The sequence below is a fragment of the Lepisma saccharinum genome, chromosome 22, assembly GCF_977018435.1.
Source record: "Lepisma saccharinum chromosome 22, izLepSacc3.1, whole genome shotgun sequence".
NCBI classification, from domain to species: domain Eukaryota; kingdom Metazoa; phylum Arthropoda; class Insecta; order Zygentoma; family Lepismatidae; genus Lepisma; species Lepisma saccharinum.
Genome location: NC_139250.1, coordinates 40,299,286 through 40,301,719, shown reverse-complemented (window position 1 = coordinate 40,301,719; position 2,434 = coordinate 40,299,286). Strand labels below are relative to the sequence as shown.

Sequence of the window (2,434 nt, the reverse complement as noted above, 5' to 3'; positions counted from 1 at the left end):
ACATCCGCCGTGAAATCCAGACAGTGACACCCGACGTTCTGGCAGACACATTCACAAACTTGCAACGTCGTGCTCAAAAGTGTTTAGATGCTGGGGGAGGACATTTCCAGCACCTCATGTGATTTCATTTCATTTCTCACATATACAGGTATATCAGGTACGAATTTTGTTTCATTTCCTCTCCACCTACCCTTTTTACACAATTTCTGGGGCTACCTTCGAGTGGGACACCCTGTACAACACATTCATTTAATATCAGTTAATTTTTTTATTAACTATCTTGCATCCAGATTAGTAGTGTAACACAGGGGTTCCCAAACTTCTTCGTTTTCGCAGCACACAAGTCAGGATGTAGGCCTATCGAACACTTACAACGCTCAGTTAGTGATGTTAGGTTGCTTGCCTGAAGTTAAAAAATAAACACATTTCAAATTCAAAAACATTGTGTGTGTAAAAAGTACTAAATAAGCATATATATGAAACATTCATATAATTTCACTGAAAATATTGGAACATTTCGCAGTGCCCTTGCAAGCCAGTCACGGTGGCCCAGGGCATCGCGGTGCACACTTTGGGAACCACTGGTGTAACACATTTATGTGATTTTCAGCACTAATGTATTTTCAATATTTGTCTTTTTAGTGCAAATGGATTATGTAATGATGGTAATGAAGATCCTGTCAAGAAGAGGGCCTGCATAGTAGGAAAAGAGGAGAACTCATTACAAGATAGCATAAAAAATAACGCAAATAAGTCTGTTGAAAATGGTAAAAGAAAAAGAAAAGCTGCCACGTGTAAGATGAACAGAGCTGTTCTAAAACGTATGAGAGGCAGAAAACATTCGAAATTTAAAGATCTCGGAGAGATGGTTGTGCCCTATTCTAAGAAGAATACAGCTAATGGAAGTAATAATAATTTTAAAAAACTGAAAGTTAGGAATAAAGTAAATGAACACAGTGAATGCCACTCGTTTAGGGAACATAAGATGGAGGATAACCACCAGGGTAATTCTTGTGCTACTGAGAGTACGTCTACTTCATATTCCATATTTCAGTGTGACTACTGTTACAAAACATTTACTCAAAAGTCTGTTCTGTATACCCACATAAATGGAGTTCATGCCACTAATTACCAGTATACTTGTGACGTCTGTGCTAAAAGTTTCAGTACAAAAGATATTTTGAAGAATCACATGAAGGTTCACACTGGAGAGAAACACCTGTGTAAGGTCTGTGGTAAAATTTTCAAAAGAAAGCATTATTTGAAAGCACACATGGATCTTCACAATCCAGATAACCAGCTGTCTGACATTTGTGGTTTCAGCTTCGTATCAGTTCTTGGGTTAAACAACCATAAGAAATCTCAGCATAAAGTACTGGTTCAAGAGTTTGTGTGTGACATTTGCAATAGCAGGTTTGTATATAAAAGTTCACTTCTTGCCCATATACAACGTGTTCATATCAAATCCCATGATTTTGGTTGTTCCTCATGTGACAGGAAATTCTTTGATAAGAAAGATTTGCAAGTTCATGTGGAGCGCCGCCACAGGATGCAAAAAACTCACATTTGTGTCACTTGCAAGAAAGGCTTCATCACATCTACTGATCTTAGAAATCATGTTAAGTTACACACAAGAAAGAAGCATTTTCAGTGTTCCATATGCAGTAAGTTTTATTCTACTAAATACGTTGTGCTTCATCATGAAATGCAGCACAAAAGTGTTTTGAGATACGTTTGTGAGGTTTGTGGCAATAGTTATGGTAGCTCTGCTACCCTCTACACACACAAAAAGATTCACTCTGGTGAAAAACATTTCAAATGTAATTACTGTGGTGATGGATTCTTTCGAAAACACGTGCTGGAGAGACACATAAGAACACATACAGGAGAAAAGCCCTATTCTTGTAGCATGTGTGAACGAAAGTTTGCATGCAGTAAAAGTTTAAGGTGCCACGAAAGAATTCACACAGGAGCAAAGCCCTACAATTGCAACATATGTGGCCAAAACTTCAGGCAGTCCAGTATTCTTCGCTGTCACAGGAGGAGTATACATAATTGCAAGTAAGAATTCTTTTAAGATAATGCTTCTAACGTTGTAGCTTTAAGCTTACAATGGCGAGTTTTTATTTTGAAGAAAAGTTTTACTTGAAATATTCAGATGACTTCATTTTTATTGCATGTACACATTGCTTGCATTGTAGAATTAGTTTTCTTGTCAATGGTTGTTACAAGCATAAAAACACAGTTTTTGTTGTGACGTTTTAGAACACATGCACCTTTCATCATTTATTTTTAATTTAATTAAAGATACAGATAAAACCATGGTGTGTGTGTTTTTGGTGTGAAAATGTCACCACAAAAACTGTGTTTTTATGCTTGTAACAACAGTAGACTATAAGAGAACTATTTCAGATGACATAATATTGCAAATTAA

The 2,434-nt window shown here is 36.6% G+C and overlaps 1 protein-coding gene across 1 annotated transcript; it reads left to right on the top strand.

Moving 5' to 3' along the window:
• Positions 1-646: 646 nt before the first annotated feature.
• On the top strand, positions 647-2,189 carry LOC146004683 (uncharacterized). Its single transcript, XM_083143613.1, has one exon. It carries the CDS (start codon positions 800-802, stop codon positions 2,063-2,065), a length of 1,266 nt encoding a protein of 421 aa, XP_082999739.1. The 5' UTR covers positions 647-799; the 3' UTR covers positions 2,066-2,189.
• The last annotated feature ends 245 nt before the right edge of the window (positions 2,190-2,434 follow it).

What these genes read in the sequence shown, in the direction of transcription:
- LOC146004683 (XM_083143613.1), top strand. Translation starts at nt 800, where the DNA reads ATGAACAGAGCTGTTCTAAAACGTATGAGAGGCAGAAAACATTCGAAA.